The sequence below is a fragment of the Muscardinus avellanarius genome, assembly GCF_963383645.1.
Source record: "Muscardinus avellanarius genome assembly, chromosome: 6".
In the NCBI taxonomy this organism is placed as follows: Eukaryota; Metazoa; Chordata; class Mammalia; order Rodentia; family Gliridae; genus Muscardinus; species Muscardinus avellanarius.
In genome coordinates, this window is record NC_137791.1 from 18245544 (window position 1) to 18269085 (window position 23542).

At 43.8% G+C, this 23542-nt stretch overlaps 1 protein-coding gene across 1 annotated transcript; it reads left to right on the forward strand.

Annotated features, from left to right (window-relative positions):
* The first annotated feature begins 622 nt into the window (after positions 1–622).
* LSM6 (LSM6 homolog, U6 small nuclear RNA and mRNA degradation associated) lies at positions 623–16521 on the forward strand. The gene is made up of 4 exons (XM_080697511.1): positions 623–647; positions 8758–8861; positions 13353–13466; positions 16472–16521. The coding sequence occupies exons 2-4, from the start codon at positions 8768–8770 to the stop codon at positions 16504–16506; spliced, it is 243 nt and encodes an 80-aa protein (XP_080553637.1). The 5' UTR covers positions 623–647; positions 8758–8767; the 3' UTR covers positions 16507–16521.
* Positions 16522–23542: the final 7021 nt, after the last annotated feature.

Genomic DNA, 23542 nt, shown 5'->3' on the forward strand with positions numbered 1-23542 from the left:
TCCCATAGCAGCAATTAAATGATATCTGCACACCACCATTCAATTAGAATTAGTTTGTAGAATTAGTTTGTGATGTAACACACTGTATGCCATTATAATTCATCTCCTTTAGTGATTTTAATTTTGTGTCAATTAACATTGCCATGGAAACAATCTCTTTCTAACAGTGACTCGGTCTTCACACTTAACATCCAAAGGTGTATTTAAAGATTTGAGGCTGTTTTATTTGTTTTCAATTATTCCAGGACCTAGCTGGGTACAGAGAGTCCATTATCTTAAAAAATTCTAGTTTCCTACGACTTCAAGTTATTCCTTACACTTCTGTAGAAAAAATCTTACCCAAAATATATTTGGGGGTTTTGTTTTGTTTTTCTATTCGGCTCTCTGTTCGGAAAGAAAAACATTAGCGCTGTATATTTCAACCCCCAAGGCATGGGCTTAGCCAAGGGACAAACCCAGAAGCTTGGATTTGCGCGCTCCGGTCGCGCAGCCTTTTTGGCTCCCGCGGGCCTCCGTAGCGAGGAGAGCACTGATTGGCTGAGGCGGGAAGCACCGCCCCCTGGGCGGTTTCGGTTCTGGCTGCGCTGGTCCGTGGAGGCCGGGCTCGTGGGGCGCCGGGAGTCAGGGCTGTGGATCCCTGCGGCGAGGTGAGCCGGCGCGGGGTGGCGCGCGGCCTGGGTTCGAGGCTCCAGTGTGCTGCCATGTCGGGCGGCGGCGGGGCCCGGGAGCGGCCAGGCGGGGCCCGGCGCCCTTTAAGGCCTAGGGCGCGGAGGGACGCGGGGATGCCGCGGGGCGCGGCGGGAGGCGCCCTGGCCGCCGGAACCTTTCTCTCCGCGTCGTCCAGGTTTCCCAGGGCAACCCGACGCCGACCCGCGGGCTTGGCGGGAAAGCGGACCCAGCTCAGTTCCAGCCTCGCCCGCTTCGGGGTGGCTGTGCCCGACCCCGGGAGCGGGCAGTGAGGCCGGGGCTCAGCTGTCAGCCCAGGAGCCGCAGGTCGCCGGGCCTCCCCCGCAGTCACCGCGGGGCTTCCGAGTCTGCACCCGCGCCCCGGGCGGCTGGGTTTTGTTTGGGGTGTCTAGGATGATTAGGATGGTGACTGCAGCCTTGGTAGTGACTTAGGTGCTCCCGCCCACCACCCCCTTTGGTAATAATACAAGAGCATTGTAGAAAAACTGGAAATACAGAAGACTTTTGGGGAAGAAAAGAATATGTATGGAATCTTACCACCTCCTCGTGTTTGTGCTCGTTTCTATATTAGCTAAGACTCTTGCTGATTTATCATCCGACAGTTTTCCACTTCTATTCAAAAACTTTCCCTTAGTTCATTTCTAATTTTGTTTCTTTTCGTTGGCCGTTTTCTTCGCACTTTGTAGGCCCCAAGAGTTCTTCAGCCATTTTCCCGACCGTGAGAGATTTGGGTTGTTTTTGCTTCATTTTAGCATCGCAGATAACACTTTGATCAACTTTCTTTCCCATTAATCGTATTTCATTGGAATAGGTTTTCAGAAGTGAAATCATTGGATGAGACGCTGTGATCTATTCGGGTCTTTTTAAGGTCTTAATACACATTGCCAAGTTTTTTTTTGTTTTGTTTTGTTTTTTGCGGTACTGGGGATGGAACCCTTGGGTATTCTGCCTCCAAGCTACACCCCAGTCCTATTTTTAATATTTTTTATTTTTTGAAACAGGGTCACACTGAGTTGCAAAGGGCCTCTCCAAGTAGCTGAGGCTGTCTGCAAACCGTGATCCTCTACTCTCCGCCTCCCGAATGCTGGGATTACAAGTGTGCGCCACCATACCCGGTGATTGCCAAGATGTTTTGTTTTTTGTTTTTATTTTTGGTGGTACTGGGGATAGAACCGTTCTACCTCCGGGCGACACTCCCAGACCTATTTTTATATTTTGTATTTGTAAACAGGGTCTCTTAAACCAGCGTAGCTGGCTTCCAACTTGCATGATTCTCCTGTCTTTGCCTTCCAAGGGGTGGGGGGATTACAAGCGTGCACCACCACTACCGGCAATTGCCAAGTTTTTTAAAAAATAAAATTTTATAGCCGGGCATAATCTAGTTTGTAATGCATGCTTGTAATCCCAGCATTTGGGAGGCTGAGACAGGAGGATCGCAGTTTGCAGACAGCCTCAGCTTCTTAGAGAGGCCCTTTGCAACTCGGTGAGACCCTGTTTCAAATAAAGAATAAAAAAAATAGGGCTGGGGGTGTAGCGCGGAGGTAGAATGCCCCTGGGTTGCATCTCAGTACTACACACACACACACACACACACACACACACACACACACACACAAAGTTTTAGTAGTTTATACCATTTATGTGTGATGGGGTGTTTTTCACTAAAACAGGTACCTCCTAATCCATTTTAACCCATCCACTATCAAAGTGTAGCCTCCCTTTAGAATTGTTATCGATGGTGGTGCCTGGCAGTTCTGCTTGCTTGAGTCTTATATGGGAATCTTCAGTGGTGTGTGTATTTTTATATTAGTGGAGTTACTGCATAAGCTAACAGTGTTAGGGCAGGAAGAGACTTCAGTGGCCATCCAGTGTAACTCCCTTATTTTGCAGATGAGGAACCTGGGACCATGAGAGGTGGAATGATGGGTTACCCAAGCCACACAGCTAATTAAGTAGCAGAGCTGGGATTAGAACTCAGGGTTCCTGCCTCCCAAGTGAGTACCCTTATTTGCTGCATCAGGCATTCTCTTACTGAATGTGGCAGACAAAATTAGAGAATTTCAAAAGATGCTTACATCACCTGGATTATTCTCTCTCTCTTTTTTTTAGAATTGCACTGATTAACAGATTTTAATAATCTGAGGGAACTATAATACTAAAAAATGGCAAAATAACCATTTCTATGGCCAGAACTAGAAATTCATTGTTTAGAATGGTAATGCCTGCAAGATTTTGACAGTTGTTTTCAGATTCTCTGTTGGAGTAAAATAGTCCTAATAATTATGCAGTCATCCCTCAGTATCTGAGAGAGCTTGGTTCCAGGAATTCCGTAGATACTAAAATCTATGGATGCTTAAGTTCCTTGAATAGTGTAGTGTTTGCATATTACCTCTGTACATCCTCCCATGTACTTTAAATCATCCCTAGATTACTTAGAATGCCTAGTAGGATGTAAGTAGTTTGTTTAGGGAATAATGACAAGAAAAAAGTCTGTATGCGTTCATTACTTGTACATCTACTGTATAATTGGATTTTTGTAGTTTTTTAATCTGTGGTTGGTTGAATCCACAGATGTGAAACTCACAGTTATGGAGATTTGACTGTATGTTGTGATCCTTCTAGTTTCAATAATATATTAGCTCTCATGCCTTGAAGAGCTTTTTTTTATTTTTTTTTTGAGATAGGGTCTTATTATGTTGTCCAGTCAGGTCTCCACTCCGACTCAGGTGATATTACTGCCTCAGTCTCCCAAGTAGCGGTGACTACAAGTCTCTGCCACTATTCCCTGCTTAAAAGATTTATTTAAAACTCCCTGTTGCTTTGAGATCAGAGAGCACTGTTTGTTTTTTAGTTTGTTTTTCTAAGCAAGTTTTCTTAACCTCGGTCAGCATTTTGGTGACATATTCCTCTATAGTGGACAGATGTCCTGTGCATTAGAGAATGTTTTACAGCAACCCTGACCTCTGCCCACTAGATACCAGTAGCACCACCCTTCTTAGTCATGAGAATTTAGAATGTCTCCAAACATTTTCAAAAGTCCCCAAGGACAAGGTGCAAAAATCACCCCTGGTAGAAAATTAGAGGAATGACCTGGGGAACTTTAAAAATGTAGATTATGGTGCCTCTTGCTTGAGTAGGCCTCAGTATTCTGCATTTTAGCAAGCATCTCTGTAGACTTGGGTGGGTCACTTTTTTGAATAACCCAAATGTTTCTGTTTTCTTTTTATATTATTTGGTGGTCTTCAAAAGAGATATTACTAGGGTAGTAGCTGTTGAAGTACATGCATGATGCTGTACCAGTCACTGAACCCATAGTCGGGTGGGTGTGGGCACAGAGGTGATAGGACAAGGATTTGCCTTGGCATTGGCCTTGAATGTCTCTTCCACAGACTTGAGCAACCTGCTTAGGTACCAAGAACACCAAATGAGTAAGGTTTTCCCAGTCCGCAGTCAGCTTAGAGCCCACTGCGGGAGAACTTTCACAAACGGGAAAGTGACAGCAGCCTGAGCAGGGCTGTGGACCAGGGTGGAGAGATGTGCTCTGAGAGGTCTCCCTTGCCCTTCAGGAGAGGCAGGCTCGCCCCTCCTGCTTGGGTAGGAGGGTTGTGGAGGGCACAAGGCACTCCACTGTCTGAGAAAGAGCTGCTTAGCAAGCTGTTCTCTGTTTGTGATGTTCTCCTTCAGCACAATAAATTAATCCAGTGCTGCACTTACTTGGGTTGTAATGTTATGTTTCCTTGCAAGTTTTTTCACTCCGAACTATATACACTAGTAAACATGCAGTTTTAAGACATTACCCAGGAATAAGGAAATCCTTGCCTTCTACTCAACAGCATAACTCAAAATCACATCAAATGTAATTTTCCCTTGGCCACTGTGTTTCCTTGCAAGCTAATTTACAGTACTTTGTCACAGGTACTTTCCTCCAGTATTACAGTTCCCCAAGGTCTTTCACGGTCTCCATACCCTTCCCTAGGTTTCATGGGAGAATCTCAAATTACTCAAAAAGGCAACTTTTTTTGAACTTTGGGTTCAAGGCTTTCTACCTCATAGGATATTTTTTTCCTTTTTTTTTTTTTTTCCCTTTTGTGGTACTGGGGATTGAATCCAGGGGTATTCTGCTTCTCAGCCACAGCCCCCAGACCTTTTTATTTTTTGTTTTGAAACAGGAACTTGCTAAGTTGCTGAGAATCTTGTTATATTGCTAAGACTGTCCTTGAAGTACTGGGATTACAGGTGTTCACCACCATGCCCGGCTACCTCACAAGGGTTCTATGTGTATTGCTTGTGCATGGCTCAACACAGCATTTGATGAATAAAACTTGGTGCTTTTCTCCACAATCCTTTTTTTTTTTTTAATCTCTTCAGGGGTGTGTACAGATGTCCTTATACTAGACCTCAGTAGCTTCTCACAGACAGAGAGCCATAGAGGGTGATTATGGCTTTAATTTTGAAGGGAGAAGTTTTACCAAGGTGACCCTGCAGCTAGGAGGCCTTTTTCCTCTTATGTGTTTATGGTTCAAGAGTCTTATCTCTTGCTTCAGAAATTGTCAGAACTGTTCCTTCTGCCTTATCCAATTTAAAAGATGAAAACTTAAAATTACTTGAGCCAAGTGATGGGAAAAATTGTGGTGTCAAGACCAATTTACTCACACAAAATGGATTTATGGGCAAGTCATTAAGTAACAGGGAGTACCAAGAAAGCCTAATGAAGACTAATGTAAAAGATATGGCTCTCCTAAAATGATGGATAAGATTCGTTTGGGGCAACCATACTCTTACTCAATAACTTAAAACCGTGTTTTTCAAGAGATCTAGCAGAATATAGATATTCTAGAGAATAAATGAGATGTTTGTTGTTAGCCCCTCCTTTCATGTGGCTTACAGTGTTTTGAGGGAGAAAAGACCTATCTTTAAAAAAAAAAAAAGTAAAGCATATAGGAATAAACAGTGACAGGTTGTATCAAGTACAACCTGAGATGCTGGAACTTCGTGAGACGGCCTGCGCTCTCCTCCACTGCCGGAAGCAGAACGTGGGTCCCAGGCAAGTCCCTGTTTGAAACCTTCCCCTGTTCCCTGGTATCACAGACAACAGTGTTTCCCACACTTGGCAGTTCATGAGACTCTCCTAGGATTGTGCAGACTCTACTGGGTCCTACCCCAGACTGCTGAATATAAATCCCCAAGTGACCCAAGTTGGGGAAATGGACCCAGAGCCCCAAGCTTGTGCTCCCTGTGAATGTATGTGGCTGTCTCCTCGGCCTGTGGAGACTTGACCTTTGAACGCAGGCGCACTGCCTAGTGCCTTTGTCTAGTGGACCGCTCTTCCTTAGTACTTGGTTCAGCTGTCGCCTGCTCCAGAAGTCCTTCACTGATCTGCCGTGCCTGGGCTTCTCTGCACTTTTCATTATACATAATTCAGTCTGATTACATACAGCCTTTGTAATCTCAATGCTTGGGAAGCTGAGACTGGAGGATTGCAGGCTCAGAGACAGTCTTAGCAACAAAATTCTCCATGAATTCCATGTTTTTACCCTCTCTGGATACAACTCCAAGGTCCAAAGGCCGTGTCACATGTTACAGCCTCAGCCTGTGTCTAACACTTGGTAGGTCCTCCATGAGAGTTGGAAGTGTTCATTGCCTTCGGGAGGAGATTGGTTCTAATTGGAATTAAGATGAGTCTCAATGGAAGTGTTAGCTTGGATGAGCTTAGAGGAACATGCCTGTGCTTTTTGAAAAGGTACAGAATGTATTATTAACATTTTTAATGAAGGTTATTAAACCACTGTTATCCTAGGGTTATATTCCTTTTTCCAGTGTTAATTTTGAACTTCTATACAGTTTTTTGCATTTCAAGTTTTTTCTTCCTAAATTGTAAATATTCTAGGAGTAGGTAAAATCACTCATCATTAAAACAATGAATCCCTACAATTATCCATGTGAACTAGGTTTTTTCATCACAGTACAGTTTAGTGTTTTTTTTTTTAAACACAAGATAGACAGTCTTGTTTCAGTTTTGTACATGAAGATACTGGCATAATGGGATTTGGCATCTGTGATGGGAAATGATCCTAAGGCTCATTAGATGGGTCTTTATCATGTTCAGCTCCTAAACAGCACATGTGCAAGACATGGTAGTTTATAGATGAGTGGGAAGACTTGTTTGTTTTTTATAAACTCATTATAGGTACTGAGTTTGTTACAGTATTTACTTTGTAATTTTTCTCCCTCCACTCAAAACAGCACAAATAAAATTGATGTGTGATCTAGGTCTTGAATGAATAGTGATTGTAATTTTGGTTATCAGTACTGCAGAGCTAAGAAAATAAATTGGCAATTCAGTGGAAAAGTTAAATTTACTGAGCAAAATAATCACTTGATCATATATTTTTTAAAAACTTTCAGGCCTTGGGGTGCTGTGGGTGGTCCAAAGGATAGTTTCTGAAATTTGTATTTTACTTAGACTAGGATATTGACTTTTCTTAATTTTTTTTAACTTAAAGTGTGATCACTTTTGTTTACTGATGCCCCTTAGGCAAGGTCTAGATTCTGGGTTCTAAGTTCCTAAGGCCGTGGTGCCTGTGTATGATGTATTCCTTAAGTCCCCTCCTCAGTGTGTGCATATTTGTTGAACACATCAAAAAACCAGTAACTAGAACTCTAAACTGCTCCAGTTTGCACAAACTCACTTTGAGAACTTCTTTAAACTAATCCTAAATGTGAATCAGATCATTGGGAAGATATACTTGGAGTAAAACAAGCCATGGTAATTATGGAAGAGTGTTTAACAGCTCTTTTTTTTTGTAAACAACTGAAAACTAACTTGAGTTCTTGAGAAAAGGCCTTAAAATATCGTATCCATGTTAGTTTTTAAGTCTCAGTGGCATATAGCTACTAAATAATAATGATGATAACTTTGACCAAAACAGAAAAACTAATTTCTAAAGTGTTTTTAAATAAATATGCTTTTATTTGTGCATTGTACTTATACATCATTGGTGAGGTTCAAAGTGATACAAACGTAATGCATGCAACACTTGGTGTGTTTTTACTGTTTTCACTTAAATGACTAGCTTTTACAGTATGTTTATCAAAATATTTAGAGATAGCTATTAGATAATAAGCGTTTTGAAAGTTGTGATGGCCAGCTTCCTATGTCTGATAGGATTAATTTGAGTGTGTAATATTTTCTATTTCAGACTCCTATTATACTTGAATTTAACACCGTTTTATTATGTAGAGGGGATGTCTGCTGTAATCATATTGAGTCCTTGAGAATCTCTGGCTGCATTAGCAACTTTGAAAGACTGTTTAAGATTGTGATTAAGAGTTTGCACTAACTACCCACTTACTGGATATGAGACCTTGAGCAGAGTGTTTAATTTTCTGAGTCTACTTTATCTGTAAAATGATGATAAAGAAACAATACCTACCTCATAGAATAATGAGGTTTAAGTGGAGTAATACTTGTGAAGACCTTAGAAAAGGGCTGCATGTAGTGCACTCAGCTATTAAGTTTCAGTGATAATTATTATTTTTCAAAGATACTGTTTAGGCATCAATTACTCATCAGTGTGCCTACAGTGTGTAGTGTAGGCTTTAAAATGAGACAGATTGGGACTTGACTGTCCATCACATTTTACTTCGTCAGTTTGGGGGCACATTATTTAATCTTTCAGTGACGATTTTCATCAGCGAGATGAAAAGACCATCTTTTCCTGGATGTGAAGACCGTCTCCCCAAGGTTCCTGTAAGGATTAAATTTGCTCGTGTTTCCAAAGATGTCAGTAGAGTGCTCCGCGTAGGGTGTTTGTTTAGCGGAGGGGCGCCGTGGTTGCGCCGTCCCTGTGAGTGAGAGGCTGCTCCAGAGCCAACTGCTCTCTGGTTTGCAGGAAGCACTGACCACATGTTAGCTGTCAGATAGTTGTAGTGGAGTAATCATAATTGAGTCTTCTTACGTGGTCCTTTGATACTTGGTTTCCTATAAATATGTTAAGAGCGTCAAGGTTTTTTGTTGAATAATTAACTTTTGTCTTTTCGTTTATTGCTCCCTTTCATTTTTCTGGTCAGGATTGTTAAAATGAGTCTGCGGAAGCAAACCCCTAGTGACTTCTTAAAGCAAATCATCGGACGGCCAGTTGTGGTAAAATTAAATTCCGGAGTGGATTATCGAGGTAATATTTTTCATGTTTCATCCTCACTGGTGTAACTAAATAAGTAAATGTGGCTTCCTGTTTTTTTATTAACTCTTAAATGTACTCAGTGCACGGAGAAAGCATTGGTCCTCAGCAGTTTTCACGTCTGTCTCTTTTTCCACCTCTGAGATGGTTCCTAGAGAGAAAACTTTAACAGCAGAGTATTTGCTTCTGGCTTCAGTATTATCAGTGTTGATCCAGTGTTCTGTCTGTTTTGAGATTGTGTATACCTAAGTTCTCTGGTAGCAGCTGGGGACTACCCAATCGGCACAGGTGGACAATCGAAGGCCGAGGAGCACCTTGGTCCAGTGTCGCTTAGTTTTGCAGAAGTATTCAAGATTGGCAAGCAGCTGTTTATCAGGGTCATTTTACAGTGTGACCTTCCCACGCATGACTTGCGGAGCATCTAGAGATGCTCTCTACCCTTGGAGAGAATATTCTTTTCGTGTCTCTGAAATTAATTTTCTGGGAAGAATAATATCAAATTTTATTTTTAAAGTTAACTAAATCTCTAATCTTGGAAAGTTAAGATATATTGAATGACCCAGACTATTTCACAAGAATAGATGACAAATTCTTTAGCAAAGTTTTGTGGCCTATCTTAGGATCTCTTTAAATAATGACAGTGATGTCTTGAGCGTTTTCTTTCTACATATGCAAACATAATTTTTTGAGAGCTTACTACAAGCCAGTGGCTAACACTTTAATATGATTTCATTTTATCTCCACATGAGTCCTTTGAGATTTCTGTTGCTCATCTCTGCCTACAGATGAAGGAGCTAGGACTCAGATACGTGTCAGAAACCTGTTAAGAAATCACTAAGTCACTACTTACTGCTTCAGCTCCCTCCATCCATCCCTCCCTCCCTCCCTCCCACATGGGTTCTTGCTGCTTTGCGGAGGCCAGGCTTGAATTCCTGGGTTCAAATGACGCTCCCATCTCAGCCTCCTGAGTAACTGGGGCTACGTGTGCACACCACCATACCTGATTTGCTTTAGTTTCTTGACATTGATAGTGTATCTCTAGTGTAATTTGATTTTTATAGTGTGGATTTATACTGAATGCACTATTATAAAGTCTGTGTGCACTGCTTCTTACCTGCGAACTTCCAGTGGGTCTTAAGGTACTAGACTGCTAAGGGATCTGAGTGTATTCAGCAGTTGATTAGGGAGGGGCATAGTTTTCAGTATTTTCTCGGTATTCACTGTATTGAAGAGCTCAGCCATCTTAACCATATTTTATCTGTATACTTTAGGGAAAATTTTTCTCTTTCTAAAGGTAAAACGTTTTAGTTTTAGAACTTTAAAAGCAAATAGAGCTAGGCACAATGGCACAGTAGCGAGCTGTCTTTGCAGCTACTCAGGAGGCTGAGGCAAGAGGATTGTAAGTTCGAGGCTAGCCCTGGGCAACTTAGTGAGACCCTGTCTCAAAATGAAAAATAAATTGTGGGAATATAGCTCAGTGGCAGAACTTCCCTGAGTTCAGTCCTCAGTACCACACACCAGAAAGACAGAGGGTATGAACTTAATAACAGATAACGGAGAAGAGTATATAGAAGAGAGCACAATCTCCCCAGATTCCTCCATCCAGAGAGAATCTGCCTTACCAGTTCTGATTTCTTTGTATATAAGCCTAATTTCACATAAATGAAATCAGCAGTGCATATAACCTAATTCTTTTATTTATTTTTTTACACGAAACATTACTGAGTTTTGTGACATTACAGAAATTTTAATGGCTGCATAGGAATCCCTTGTGGTACAGGGATTGGTTTGTTAACCAGTTTCTTATTAATGGATACTTAGGTATGTATCAATTTGTTTATTATAAAAACATTCTAGGCTGGGCGTGGTGGCGCAAGCTTGGCGCTTGGGAGGCGGAGACAGGAGGATCGCGCAGGTTCGTAGTCAGCCTCGCTGGCTTAGGAGACCCTGTTTCCAAATAAATAAAAAAATACAGAAAATGGGTCTGGGAGTGCAGCCTGGAGGTGGAAGGGCTTCCAGGAACCCCAGTACCAAAAAAAAAAAAAAACAAAAAAAACAACTATAAACCTGCTTTTACAGCCATTATACATAGCCCTGCTATTTTGAATGTATTCTAAGCACTTGTCTGAGTATCTTCAGGACAGATGGGCTAGAATTTTGGATTTTGCGAGGCGACTGCCCATTAAGTCCCAGATTTACCCTTCTCCTTGTTCTCACAGCCTTTATCTTAGTTTTTATTTTGGCCAACCTAATTGACAACAAGTGAGATCTCATTTTATCTACGTTTTCTTTGTTTACTTAGGCCGAATGGCTTTTCACCTGGTAGTAACCATAGTTTTCTCTATTTATGAATGTGTCTTCATGGTCTATTACTAGTTTTTTGTTTTTTTGGTGGTACTGGGGTTTCTGGAAGCCCTTCTACCTCCAGGCTACACTCCCACAGGATATACTCCCAGACCTATTTTTTTAACATTTTTATGTGGAAACAGGGTCTCTTAAGCCAGGGAGGCTGGCTTCGAACCAGCGCGATCCTCCTGTCTCCGTCTCCCAAGCGCGGGGATTACAAGCGTGCGCCACCACGCCCGGCTGTTGTTTTTGATAGTAGAGGTTGAGCCTAGTGTTCTACCTCTGAGCTACACCCTCAACCTTTTTCACTTTTTTGTTTTTGAAATGGGGTCTTGCCAGGTTCCTGAGAGCGTCACTAACTTGCTGAGGCTGGTCTTAAGCTTGCAATCCTCCTGTCTCAGCCTTCCAAGTACTGGGAATGCAGGCATGTGTCCCCATGCCTGGCTTGGTAGCTCTGTACTATTAAAACAAAATATTTTATACTAAAGAGACCTTCCTAAAAGAATACATTCATTTTGTGGAATAATAATAATCATAATAATGATAATGATAGTAACCTCAGCTGTCGGTGACAGTTCTCTTTAACTTTGAAGAAACTGTCTTGTTTTGTGTTATTTCTAGTAGTTTATCTCTTGTAAAGGGGGAGGGGGCTATAACTCTAACCTTCTGAGCAGGTTGGAATACCCCCGCCCCAGGACTGGGGATTCTACTTCCAAGCTATACCCCCTGTCGTGTTTTTTATTCTTTATTTTGAAACAGAGTCTCACTAAATTGCAGAGGGCCTCACTGAGTACCTGAGGCTGGCCATGAACCTGCGATCCTCCTGTCCCAACCTCCCAAGTATTTGTGAGATTTAGGTTGGGTTTTTTTGAGCAGGTTGGGTCGTTTTCTTTTGAAACCTTTGCTCTAAGAATAGGTATTTGATTTGAAGTAAACATTACATTTTGAAGTAATTCTTTTGGTTAATTTTCACACATATTTGTATATCATGTCTTAGAAGTTTCTCGCTTGTTTGTGATTGTGGTTTAGATGCAAGACAGCACAGCAGGAATCAAACTGTAAAGATTTGTCCTAAGCTCTTTTGCTAGGAAATAATTATTCCTAATAGTTTGCAGTCCATTCTGGCTCTTTGGAAGTTTGCGGCTTCTCTCAGAATTCCGTTAGGTTAACGTCTTGCGCTCTCATTACACACACGCACAATTTTGAAAAGCAACTTTTGTTTGGAGGATAATGGGGGCAGAAGCAGAGAGTGAGGAGCATGTTAATGAAGTTACGACTTTAAATGGAACTCTTGACGCGGTTAATCAAATTGAGTCTGCGAGTGTGTGTCTTTATCTCCTCCCCCTAGAAAACAGCACTTTAAATTAGACTGAGAAATGCGTACGGATATTCATCTTCTGAAAGAAAATAATCTGGTCAAAATTTATACCATCTCTACACAATTAAAGTGATTCACTCAAACTGTTTCCTTGAAAGCTCCCTGGAATGTTTTTAACTGTTTTTCACTATTAGTTTGGATTTGAAAATATCCTAACTGTAACAAAACAGAATGGCTGTGTTACAGTGCAGTATGTTGCCCTGTATTCCCAAGCTGCTCTCGCTGTGAGTCACAGCTTCGAGATGTTCTTTCAGGAGCACCTGCTGTCTCCTCTTCTATTATTTTAACAGATTGTGGAGACTTCCTCTTAACCCTACAGCACATTCATCTGCTGCAGTAGATGTTGAGAAAGAGTGACATAAATCTGCCAGGGCCGTATTTTCCTTAGTAGCTAAAGTAAGAAATGCCATTGGAACCAAGGATCATTTGTGCATCGTTGCCCACTCCTGTCTTCGGCTTCCAGAGAGTGGCATTTGCGTGGTGCTGTTCTTACCCTGCTGCTTTTGTGAAGGCTGGACAAGTTGCTGGGAGATCCTGCATCCTGTGGGTGCGTGTCTGCTCCACACGCGGTGCTCACCTTACTTGGGACTGGCATGGAGCAAAGGCTTGATCTGTGGCTAAGTCCACTGAGTGTCCTTTACCATGTGAATGTTTATAGTATGTATCTAAGAGCTGATGAATAAAGAAGGAGTCAGTTCTCTCTGTTCTGGAAATCTCAGCGCTTACTTACTCTGCATGTCTTTTTGACTGACTGTCTCCAGGGGTCCTGGCTTGCCTGGATGGCTACATGAACATAGCCCTGGAGCAGACAGAAGAATACGTAAACGGACAACTGAAGAATAAGTACGGGGATGCGTTTATCCGAGGAAACAACGGTACCGTCTCCTTATAGTTGCACAGCATTCAAAATAAGCCTTTTGTTTATAACCAGAAGGACCTAAGTGTTTTCTAGATCACTTGAAAGTTCAGTTGTACTGTTTTTTTTTAAATTATTTATTTAATTTTATTATTTATTTATTTATTTGGTGGTACTGGGGTTCCTGGAAACGTTTCTACCTCGGGCTACACTCTCAGGCCTATTTTTTTTTTTTTTTTAATATTTTTTATTTGGAAACAGGGTCTCTAAAGCCAAGGCGGTTGGCTTTGAACCTGCACGATCTTCCTGTCTCCGCCTCCCAAGCACGGGGATTACAAGCGTGCGCCACCACGTCCGGCTTTAATTATTATTTTTTAAATGCTTATGAGTCTCAACTCCAGTGTGATCAGTTCTCTTTTTAGCTGCCTTATGGTATTTTGGAATCAGGGATTTTCTCCTTCTCCTCTTGCTGATACTGAACCAGAGCCCTGTTCTTAAAGATCATTGATCCTGTTACCCCAGCACGTACTCTTGCCCCTTATGCAGCATTGCTATCTTGAATTGACATCATTTGGCACTTATTCTGTTTGTCCTTTTTCTGTTAAGCACTCAGATCCTTTTTGAGATTTGTACCTTTTAGTTAGGTGCCTGTAGTAAAGTACTTTGATATTACTCAGTGCCCCCGCGCACCCCCACCCCCCGTGCTGAGGATGGAACCCAGGGGCATTCTACTCTGAGCTACATTCCCAGCCCTATTTTTTATTATTGTGTGTGTGTGTGTGTGTGTGTGTGTGTGTGTGTGTGTGTGTTGTGTGTGTGTGTTACTAGGGAATGAACCCAGGGGCTTTTCTACATCCAGGCTATACTCCCAGACCTATTTTATACTTCATTTGGAAACAGGGCCTCACTAAGTTGCTCAGAGCCTCACTAAGTAGGTAAAGCTGGCTTTGAACCTGTGTGATCCTCCTGTCTCAGCCTCCCAAGCACTGGGATTACACGCGTGTGCCACCACGCCCGGCTTTATTCTTTATTTTTGAAACAGGGTCTCACTAAGTTGCTGAGGGCCTCGCTAAGTAGCTGAGGCTGGCCACGAAGCCTCAGCCTTCCGCGTACTGGGATTACAGATGCGCGCCATCATGCCCAGTGTTACTTAGCTATTTATTTATTTATTTATTTTTGCGGTACTGGAGCATTCTGCCTCCAAGCTACACCCCAGCCCTGTTTTTTATCCTTTATTTTGAAGGATAAAAATTTAAAAAATAACAGGGCCTCACTAAGTTGCGGAGAGCCTAAGTAGCCGAGGCTGGCTGCGAACCTGCAGTCCTCTTGACTCAGCCTCCCGTTACTGAGATTACAAGTGTGTACCACCATGCCCGGCGTTACTCAGCTTTTTAACTGCTAATATATTGCTATGGTTACTGTGATTATTTTTAAGTACCTCATTCCAAAACACAAGTTAACAATAAAGTCATATTTGTATTTTTGACAGGAAGGGATAATTATGGAAATTGTCCCTGGATCAGTTCTCACATTTTGGTCCCATTCCTCAACAGAGCTTTGGGATTCTCGGGTTGAGATTTTGTATTGATTTCTTTACTTGTGGACAAGGCAGTCTTAATCTCTGTGCTGTGGACTGACATCCTGACTTTTATAATAGGAGCTTTATCCCCTGTTTTTACAGGGAAATATTTTTTCATATCATGTCTATATCATACATATTTTGATACTTTTTAATCTTTCCATTATGTAGTATTTCTCCTTGCATTTTGCATTTTTCCTGTTCTTTATGCCACACAATGTTCCTAGCTGGCCTCCGCTGGGTAGCTGATCGCCTGTCCACAGCAGGTTCTGTGACTAGCTTAGGTCAGCCCTCCGTGAGCATGCCAGCCCAGGACATGCCGTGCCCTGCTTCCTCAGTGCTGGGTACTGGCTCTGATGCTTCCCTTCAGAGCACAGCCCGTGACAGTTATCTTTGGACTCCCAAATTCACGTCTTTGGCTTTTAAAGAGGATCCTGATTTACTGGGTGAATCCGGAGTGTGTTCTCTGGCCAAGACATCTCTTAATGTTTACTGCAAACAAACCCGTCAGAATCTGAGCACCTGGGAGGAGGAGCAGAGGAGATGCATGTCGTGTGGCAACCCCCCCGCCCAGTCATCAGTTGTGTGTTGCTTTCCTGCTGAGTTCAATTTGATGATCACAGGTTGACAAGTTAGGACTAGCTCAGGAAAACGTCCAATAACACCAAGGGTGTTACCATTAGGTAACTCAGAATAAGGACTTTGGTATCTTAAAAAACAGAAACAGCTGGCCATGGTGGCACATGCTTGTAATCCCAGCATTTGGGGGGATGAGTCAGGAAGATCACCTTTTGCAGCCAGCCTCAGCTACTTAGTGAGGCTCTTTGGAACTCAAGTGAGGCCGTGTTTTAAAAATAAAGAATAAAAAATAGTGCTTGGGGGTATAGCCCAGAGGTAGAATGCCCCTGGGTTCCATCCCCAGTGTCTGTGTGTGTGTGTGTGTGTGTGTGTGTGTGTGTGTGTGTGTCTCTCTCTCTCTCTCTCTCACACACACACACACACACACACACACACACTCCTGAGCCTTTTTTGTTTATCCTGTTGGAATGGAAGATAAACAGCAAGTTGAGAGTTTATAGAGGGGAAACAGATGAAAATACGCAATTTATTCTTAATTTGTAATCTAAACCTGGTAGATTTACTGATTTATTTTGAAAATAGCATAATTATTTGTGCTCCTAATTATAAGGTATTGTTATGTTTTATCTTCCTAGTCACGTTGTGCCAGTCCGTCACTTGCATGGGTTAGATTAGGTGCAGGCAGCTCAAAGCCAAACTCAGGTCTAGACTCATAAAACTAGTTGTTGAGTGGTCCTGGAGCTAACTGTATGGTATGAGAATTTCTTTCGTGTGTGTCTGGCCAAAATCCATTTGGTTTTAAAACTTACCACCGCTCTGATGCTTAAGAATAGCTGTTAACATTTTCTTTATTGTTGCCGTTTCAGTGTTGTACATCAGCACGCAGAAGAGGAGGATGTGAAGGCACCAGGGGAATACTGCCTCTCATAGCTGAATATATTTTTTATAAATTTTTTCTAATTTTTGCTTCTTTTGTGATAAAAGTATCCTCTTTTCATAATAGTTGGTGATTTTTCACTGACATATGAGTAAGACAGTTATATAAAATTGTGAGTTGAATTGTAAAGCATTTTTCATATTTAAGTTCAGTTCTTTTACCTCTGTGTCAGTGTAAGAGTGCTTAAAAAAATAAAAAAATAAAAAAAACAAAGGCCAGTCTGTTTCTGCCTACAAGATTATTTAACTTACGTCTCAGGCAGTGTGCTTTCATTTGCTTGGCTTTGCTTACTCATCCCAAATGGTGCATACCTGGCTATGTGACGAACATGCCAGAGGCTTCCTCCTGCCCCAGCCTCTTCTCACTGTGCAGAACACTCAGGTAGAAGCGCTCTGCCGAGGCGCGAGTCCATCTCGGCATCAAGGGCCATGAGGCAAAGGTCACGCCCTGATTCAGTCACCGTGATGAGTTGGGATAACAGGGTCACTTCTGCAAAAGTGGGAATCCCTTTAAGTTGGGGGAGAGTCAGCTTTATGAGCTGCCAACTAGCTGGGTGAAAACCTTTCACCAGTTGCCCTGCGGCTCCTCCTGTGTGATTAGACTTTTAGGTTGAGCAGAAGCATCAGTGTTAATCTCTCTGTTTACGCACAGGAGAGGGGAAAAGCCAAGTGATGGGGGCAGTCGCTTAGATTAAAGCAAAGCCCCAAATTTATAAACTCATTCCAGTTCCAGTTGCTAAGCTGTGATAGGCAAAGAATTTCTCTGGCTATTGCTTAGCAAGTTGCTTTGGGAAGCCTTTCTCTGAAGTCAGGATTGTGTCGAATGTGTTGTCTAGGAGGAGCACCAGCTCTGCTGCTGCCTCTCCTGGTGATGTGCCCCTGCAGAGGGCTTGTGCGGTTTATTAATGAGCCTTCCACCACCCTGCTTTATTTTTTGGACAGTTTTACTCTGTCTCTTGAAACAACAAATAGATTTGTCGCTGTGGTTGATACCAGACAATTGTATGGTCATGGAGCTGGCCCCCTTCCCTCCTGCCCTGTCTAAACAGCAACCCTGTTTCTGGAGCGGGGTGTGATCTGAAGCAGTTGCCTGGTGGGAGGACGTGGAGGGATGGCGGAAGCGGTGTGCTGGTCCTGGAGGGGTGTACGTGGCGTTTGTCTTGTTTTATTTTAAAGATCAGAGAGTAATGGGAAACAATTATTTTTTAATTAATAACTCGGGAAAGGTGAACAGAAACATTTCACAAGGTTTTCCTGTGTGCACACTGAAAATAAAACACTACACTATGCTTCAATAATTTATCACTTCTTGACAGGGGCTTGAAAAGGGTCCAGCCTGTAAGTACAAATCACCAATTTGCTCTTTTATAAATGACTTCTTTTAAGAAGAAAATGGATGTCCCTCCGAGTGGAGCACACATGTTCTCATTTGTTTTGTAGAATATGTGGGGCTGCCAGATTGCCGTGTCCCTCCTTCACTCCATCAGCTGCCTCTAAAGCAATTCTGATGCTGTCTCCCACCAATCTGTAGCCTCCCATTTCTGCTCACTTCTTCTCTGACCTCCCCTCAGCATATACGTCTTTATTTTCCCCTTGCCATCTCTCCAGTTTAATAGCTGTATGTTAGAGGAGTGTTCTCATCCATGGAACTGCTTTTAATCAAGATCGACTTTGGGAAATGCTACCGTTTTTATGGTAATAAAGGACTGTATAACGCATTTGGGCCAGCGCAAGTGGTCCCCTGTGCATACCTTCTCAGAGCAGAACTGTGAAACAAAGTGTAAATGCTAAAATTACTTTTTTCTTAACTGTAGTCTCCTAGAGGTCAGTGAATGATTTCTAGGTTGAGGAATTTTTCACTTGGGTAAATACATTGTCCCCATCCCCGTGCTCCCCCAACCCGGGCTGTTCTGCTCGTGTGCACTCGTGCTCTCGTGCTGTGACAGAACAGAACGTTTAGCAGAGCACAAAATTGTGCTTGATTTTCAGACTATCTGACTTGATTCTGCTTTGCTCTTTGAGCTCTTCCTTGGCTAATCTTCCAACAAGTTGAATTGATTCTTACTTCAAAACTGTTTATCCCAAAACAGAGCTGTTGACAAGTACAAATACAGATGGCAGGCATGTGGTCTGGTTTTCTCTGTTCTCAGCTTTCGGGGAGGGAACCTTAAGAGAGATGGTTTCCATCTCCGCCTCTTGTTGAAGGCGGTATGCAGAGCATGCAAGGAGCTCCTAATTATGTGGCAAATAGGAACACACTGCGGGATTTCCTTGAGGTCTGAGAGCAGCGCAGTACCGACTTGGTGTGGAAGACTTATTACCCTGGAGGCTAGAATGCTCCAGAGATCAGATCAGAGGCAGCCTCGGGGAAATGGTCTTTGATGAGTACATGGCTCTAGTGATCTCAGGACAGCATTCCAGGCCAGAGACCCAGTGGGCCCCTGCTGTGGACAGACACCTTATACTGCCTGGGCGCATGGGATCCTTGGGAGCACTGGCTTGCTCTTGTGGGGAAGGCCATCTCAGCCCTCGCTGTGCTCCGCAGCCAGAGTGCTCACCACTGACATATAGACCTCCTTGGTGAAAGGAACAGGGCTTGCATGCAGTTCCTGGCCTTGTCTGGGGGCCCTGGTGAGCTGCCCACCATCACTGTAGTGGGCTTGGCCATGACCTTCCTGGGGTCCGGATGTCCAGCAGCTACCTCAGCCCCATAGCTGCGGCCTGTGGGCACCAGCACATGCAGTGCAGCCATGACTGTCCGGAGGAGGCACACCTGATTGGATCCCTCAGAGTCTGGTTAGCCAGCGTGGGGAGAGTTATAACAGAAAAACGAACGTTTTCTAGAAAAATCACAAAACTGGAGCAATTGGGACGACTAGTTTTCCAGGCCTACGTTTCAAAACTGCTCAAGTTCACGTGGACTCCGCTCATCCCGAGCTTTGTAATGGAGAGGATGCTGGATCACACCTGAAGGCTGGATTAAAGGGAGGCGGGCTTGTGAAAAGTTATTACAATATCATGTGGAAGATACAGTATTCCACATCACCCTTCTATGCTTATGTCAAATAGAAGTCTTACTGAACTTGCAACAATAAAAAGAAAAATGAAAATTTGTAATGCATAGCTTCTTCACCGGAAGTGGCACATCGCAAATCCCAGTGATTTGAGGCAGGGTGAGCCTCGCTCCAGCCCCGCACTCACAGGGGCCCACAGGTAGGTGAGCCTGCTTGTCACCCTCACGGGGGGCCAGGGTGAGGGAGGCCGCCCTGGCGATTGCACCGGCTCAGCCTGCAGGGGAGAAACATGAGGATGCGTCTGCTTGGACGGGTCACCTGGCACGCCCGCTTCACAGCCGAGGTGAATTTCACGGTCAGGATTTACTTTCAGATTTCAGGAAAATGTATTCCCTTCATGGATGCAGCATAGAAAACCAGAAAGATGGGGAGCATTAGGAAAGCCATGGTGTGTGTAATGGTCACACCTCGCCAGAGAAACAGAGCTGGCAAGATGTATATGGAGAGGTACGTGGTGACCCATTCTGGCCCATGGTCCCAGATGTGGAACACCTATAAAAACAAATATAGCGTATCATACATAATTAGATAATGTGTCACAATTATATAAGGACAATTATGTAATTAGGTTGTGATACTAGCTCTTGAACATGACTTTCAACCTACTTTAACATACCTGTGTTGATTTTGTTGAAATATCTGGAGAATCGAAAACTTAGAACTTAGCCAGGCATGGTGGTATCTGCAGGGTAGGCATGCAGGCTGGAAGAGTTGCACTTTGAATCTGAAGTTGCCCTTCTTCTGTAGAAGAGCAGACAGAGGAGGTCAATGTTTTTCTGTTGAGGCCTTTAACTGATTGGATGAGGCCCATACACAAGATGGAGGCTTGTCTGCTTCACTCACCCTCAGAATCTACTTAAGTGCTAATATCATCTGGAAAATAGCCTCACAGCAGGCTTTAGAATGATGTTTCCAATATCTGGGTATCTGATGTATTAGCCATGTCCTCAGCATTGTCCGTGTTCTTAACCATCCTTCATAAAAGCTTACAGAAACATAAATCTCAGCTTTTGATTGCATTAAAAATCCTTTGCTAAGACTGGAGTCAAAGGTCTGTGTTCCAAGTGCCTTCAATTAATTCATGAGACCAAAGAAATGTAGTAATTGGTTCCTCCATGGTTTCAAAAACTGGATCTGGTTAGATTGGTTTGGTTTGGTTCCAGGTTAACTTGCAGATTCCCAATTAATATATTTCTAGATTTAAAAGAAAATGCAGAGAGTGAGACCAGCCTTTCTTTCCATCGACCAGGTGAATGTCTCAAGCCAAACAACTGTGAGTTGTTCCTATACACCGGGGAGATGACCGCAGAGTCCGGGGCACATCGGCGCCATGCTGTGTGTGAAATGTGTTTGGGTGGTGTGGGGAACCCCGTGTAAGCCTAGCTTTTTGATGCATGAGGTTTATAGCACTGACCTTTCAGCATATGTACAGCCCTGTGCAAGGATCCTGGGTGAGAAAATGAATGTGCTAGCTGCTTCGTCCAAAGATGTGCCATCTGCAGGATGGATCTTCCTGCCTGCTGCTTTTCCTGGTCCTACCTCAGATGTCCGGCAGACATCATGCCTCTTCCTCCTGCCTTGGCTCTTCCAGGACCACCCCATCACCCCAATTTCATTCGCCATCTGAGCCAGTCCTCACTCTTTGGCTCCCCATGGTCGCGGACCAAGACGGTCCTCTTCCAGATGAGGAAACCTGAACAGAGGGGTCGCCGCAACTGCACTGACCGCTCTCCGCTCAAGGGCTGGCCCCTCTTGATTTCTTCTTCTGGTGTGCATTTAGTCAATAAATCAATATCCTCTCCATACTCCCAGTAGCAGAAAGAAGGTAGTTCCAAAATGTGCACACCGACTTCTGTCCCCAACATTCAAAGATGATGTTGCTGACAGCGATTTGTCAGCGCTCGGCTCCAGGTGACAGGAAAGATCAATAGGTGGCCAGGAGCCCTATACACACGGGCCCGGGTAGAAAGCTCCCCTGGCTGCTGTCTGCCGGAACGTGCAGAGAGGAGCGCTTTCTGAGATGATGTTAGAAAGTCGCCCCTCGCAGCGTCCCCTAATCCTAACCACTGTAAGGCCACCTCCCAGCAGCCTGTGTTACCCGTGTCTTCCTGTTACACCAGAAGTTTCCTGAGAGAAGCTCGGCAGGTTCGTGTGAATCAACCGCCTTTTCCTCCCTGGCTCGGCTCTCACTCAAGAGTCAGCTGTGACAGGTTCACTTGCTCAGATGCGAGACCAGGGTTGAAGTTAATACGCCGTGTCAGTGAGAGAGTCCGTGTATCATGGCTGGGGTCTCAAATGCCCTCCAAAGCCCTGTGTTGGGTGGCCAGCCCATGGGAATACTGGGAGTCGGGGCACCTTTGGGAGGTGGGTCCTGGTGGGAGACAGTTGTGGCCTGGGCACGCCCTTGGGGGGCTGGTGACAGGCCAACGGTGGGCTGAAACGTGAGCCAAAGGAAACCTTTCCTCCTCCTAAGTGGATTTTCTTAGGTACTTTGTCACAGCAATGGAAAGCTGATTAATGCCCTGTTTCACTTGATCCTTCCCCAGACCCCTTGCTCACAGGTGCCTAGGACTTTCCCCATCTCCCCCTCCTCCATAGACAACCCCAGGCGCCCAAGCACACCGTACTTGCCCTGCAGCCAGAGCTCACACGGGTGCACCCCACACAGCGCCCGCCATCTTACATCCAGCCAGGCTACGCCGTTGTACGTTTTATGCTAGATATAATTGATTTTATAAATTTACTTAACAATTTTTCTTTCCCTCTCTTGTCATTTTTTTAGTTTACTACAAAACTTAAAGTGAGGGGATAACCCACAAACCTCTCCTCCCCCTCCTCCTTCTCCTCCTCCTCCTCCTCCTCCTCCTCCTCCTCCTCCTCCTCCTTCTTCTTGCAGTACTGGGGATAGAACCCAGGGGCATTCTACCTCCAAGCTACACCCCAGCACTATTTTTTTTAATTCTTCATTTTGAAACAGGGTCTCACTGAGTTGCAGAGGGCCTCACTAAGTAGCTGAGGCCATCTGTGAACCGAGATCCTCCTGATTCAGCCTCCGAAATGCTGGGATTACAAGAGCGCACCACCAAACCCACCTCCCACAAACCTTTTCATTGACAACTGAGCACTTCAAGAACAATAAGAAAAAGAACAGATTCTAAGAGATGTGAAAGGCCTTGATCAAAATGACATTGTGTTTGCATTTCAGGATAAAGGAGGCGGGGTCTGTTTTAAGAACAATTTAAGTCAGCCATGGTGGGGTATTCTTGCAATCCCAGCATTTGGGAGACTGATACAGGAGCATGGCAAGTTCATCGTCAGCCTCAGCTACTTAGGCCCTTTGCAATTCAGTGAGACTCTGTTTCAAAATAAAGAATTAAAAAAAAAAAATAGGACTGGGGTGTCGCTCAGAGGTAGAATGCCCCTGGGTTCCAGCCCCAGTACTGCAAAAAATAAATAAAATAGAGAATGGTGAGAGTTGGAGAGAGAATGGACGCCCTTTCTCATGATTAGAACTGTCTTCCTAAATGAGCCTGATTTGCCTGTGCAAAGAAATAAAATGATTGTTTCAACCCAAAGGAAAACCAGGTTAAATAGTCAAGCCATCGGGATGAGAATTTAAGAACCATCCTTTTTATTAAAAACCAGTGCAGACGTTAATAGGATTACTTCTGTTACACTCATTCATTTTCCTTTAATGAAGCGAAACGTACTCAGAAATTAACATTGTCTCCCTCGTTCCTCTTCTGTGCTATGGAGGGAGCAGCTCTTAGAGTCCGCAGTCCATTCCTCCCCATCCTGCTCGGCTCTCCAGGCGTTATTCCCCTCCAGGTCTGATTTCCTCTCAATATCCGGGCGGCCTGCCCCAGGTTTTCCGGGTGGAGGTGGGCCCGCGTGCTGCTCACTTGTTCCTGTTGAGGCTGTTATACC

Bases quoted from the DNA above. Each gene is read 5' to 3' on its own strand.
- LSM6 (XM_080697511.1), top strand. From the start codon at position 8,768: ATGAGTCTGCGGAAGCAAACCCCTAGTGACTTCTTAAAGCAAATCATC. The intron at 8,862-13,352 runs GTAATATTTTTC...GACTGTCTCCAG, and splicing joins TTCCGGAGTGGATTATCGAG to GGGTCCTGGCTTGCCTGGAT. The intron at 13,467-16,471 runs GTACCGTCTCCT...TTGCCGTTTCAG, and splicing joins GTTTATCCGAGGAAACAACG to TGTTGTACATCAGCACGCAG.